The sequence below is a fragment of the Eimeria acervulina genome, genomic scaffold (genome assembly GCF_000499425.1).
Source record: "Eimeria acervulina Houghton genomic scaffold, Eah_scaff1263, whole genome shotgun sequence".
Lineage (NCBI taxonomy): Eukaryota > Apicomplexa > Conoidasida > Eucoccidiorida > Eimeriidae > Eimeria > Eimeria acervulina.
In genome coordinates, this window is record NW_013550308.1 from 2,501 (window position 1) to 4,809 (window position 2,309).

Consider the following 2,309-nt stretch of genomic DNA (forward strand, 5'->3'; position numbering starts at 1 on the left):
CTAGGAGCAGAACATAGAAGCATTAAAATGCATGACTACGGCAGCAACAGCAGCAGCAGCAGCAGCAGCAAGCGAAAAACAGCAGCACACATGCAAACTCCGACTGTCCCCTTCCCGTCTCCTTCCTTCTTGGGGCCCTCAGATCAAACAGAAGCAGAAAACCAAATGCTAGAAGAAGCAGGAGGTACAGCAGCAGCAGCAGCGACAGCAGCAGCAACAGCAACAGCAACAGCAGCAGCAGCAGCAGCAGCATTTCTTTGCATGCATTTGTTTATTTGTCTTTGTTTGTGTGTTGTTTAGGGGGTGATGTCGCCGGTGTGGAGGAGGAGACAGCAGAAGCAAGAACGGAGACTCCAGCAGCAGCAGCAGCAGCAGAAGCAGCAGCAGCAGAGGCATCACCAGATGCAGCAGAAGCAGCAGAAGAAGAATATAGAGGGCCTGCAGATCCTTTGCTTAAGTATGGTGGCTCTGCACATGATGATATCATAGAGACGCAGGAAGGAGACAGAGATTTGCTGCCAGCAGCAGGAGAGGAAGGAGGAGCAGCAGATGCTGCAGCAGCAGCAGCAGCAGCAGAAGAAGATAATCTAGAAGCACAAGCAGAAGCAGCAGGAAATGCACAAGAAGAAATGCCTCTACCTACTGAAGAAGAGCTGGCTAAAGATCTGCAAAACTCTTTTCCTAAACTGAAGGAGACACAGCCGCATGCTGTGCAGGGTATGCTGCTTCAACTGTCTCCTTTTGTTGCATCTATTAAGCTCTCAAACTAACTCTTATTGTCTCTCTCTTCTTGTTTCTCTCTCTTTGCTTCTCTGTCTCTCTCTTTGTTTCGTTATGCTTGTTTTGCTGCTTTTTGTGTTGATGTCTGTCTCTCTTTCGGTCTCTGCTTCTTCGGCTAACTGACTGTCTCCTTTTGTCTTTCTTTTGCTGTCTCTGTCTCCTTTTATGTCATTTTATCTTTCTTTTGCTGTCTCTGTCCCCTTTTGTCTTTCTTCTGCTGTCTCTGTCTCCTTTTGTCTTTCTTCTGCTGTCTCTGTCTTTTACTGATAGCAGCTTCGCTTGTTTGCTTCTCTTTTATTTTTGTTTGTCTCTTCTCTGTCTCTCATGCTGCTGCAGCTTTAATTAAGTGTCTGTTCCCTCAATAACTTTTTATTTGTTGTTTTTTTAACTGTCTCCTTTTGTCTTCTGTCTCTCTTTGCTGCTCTTCAGGGCGCCACGTTGAACAAGACATCAGAATGACAGGTCAGCTCACTTTGCGGGTTTAGGGTTTAGGGTTTGGGGTTTAGGGTTTGGGGTTTAGGGTTTAGGGTTTGGGGTTTAGGTAGGGTTTAGGGTTTAGGGTTTAGGGTTTAGGGTTTAAGGTTTAGTCTTTGAACCGAAGTCAAAGATATTTCTTTCTCCGTGTGTCTTGCGTTGCATGTGCAGAGGCTCTAAGGACTGAAGGTAAGGATTAAAAATCAAGGGTTTAGGGTTTAGGGTTTAGGGTTCGCGCTTTATTCGTGGGGTTGGGGGTTTGAGGTTTAGGGTTTAGGGTTTAGGGTTTAGGGTTTACTGTCTTTTGTTTGGAATGTGCAGCTAAAGCAGCAAAGCCAAACAGCGCAGCAGCAGCAAGTACAGCGGGTGTCTCTGCTGCTGTTTTGCTGTCTTTGTTTGTCGTTCCTCTCTTCTTTTAATTATCTCGAGCGATGAATCCTTATCCACCAATTTTATTAGTGGAGGCCTTGCGTGCAGCAGCAGCAGCAGCAGCAGCAGCAGCAGCAGCAGCAGTAGCAGCAGCAGCAGCAGCGGCAGCAGCAGCAACAGCAGCAAGAGCAGGATCAGCGAAAACACCAGCAGAGGAGGAAGCAACAGCAACAACAACAACAACAGCAGCAACAACAGCAGCAGCGGCAGCGGCAACAGCAACAGCAACAGCAACAGCAACTGCAGCAAAAGGAATAAGGGGCTACATCTGTGTCTTAATATGCTCAGCCAATTTGTTTATTTTAATGTCTTTTAGTTCTTCACCGGCTTCAGGTGTATGTACAGCCCAGCAACTCTTTATTTAACTTCGCAACAAATACAGTACGAAGACTAACGCAAATAAATATTTACTTCCGCATTAATATTTATATTTAAACTTATATTTATAGATTTATATTTATATTCATATCTATGTGTATACTTGTGGAAGCATATATATATATATATATGTATATATGCATATACCTGTGTATATATATTTTTATTTATTATTATCTCAATACAGTAGTATATTGTAGATATATATATATGCATATATATATATGTATATATATATATATATATAT

At 43.4% G+C, this 2,309-nt stretch overlaps 1 protein-coding gene across 1 annotated transcript in view; it reads left to right on the forward strand.

The window, feature by feature from the left end:
- The window catches only part of EAH_00057750 (hypothetical protein, conserved), a gene marked incomplete at both ends in the record, with an annotated part of 2,840 nt that extends 1,167 nt beyond the window's left edge, over positions 1 to 1,673 (forward strand). Inside the window, 5 exons of the mRNA XM_013397386.1 lie at positions 1 to 184; positions 301 to 717; positions 1,210 to 1,242; positions 1,426 to 1,443; positions 1,576 to 1,673. The exon at positions 1 to 184 is cut by the window's left edge and continues 1,167 nt beyond it. Coding sequence (XP_013252840.1) covers positions 1 to 184; positions 301 to 717; positions 1,210 to 1,242; positions 1,426 to 1,443; positions 1,576 to 1,673 — 750 coding nt within the window. The remainder of the gene's footprint in view (positions 185 to 300; positions 718 to 1,209; positions 1,243 to 1,425; positions 1,444 to 1,575) is intronic.
- Positions 1,674 to 2,309: the final 636 nt, after the last annotated feature.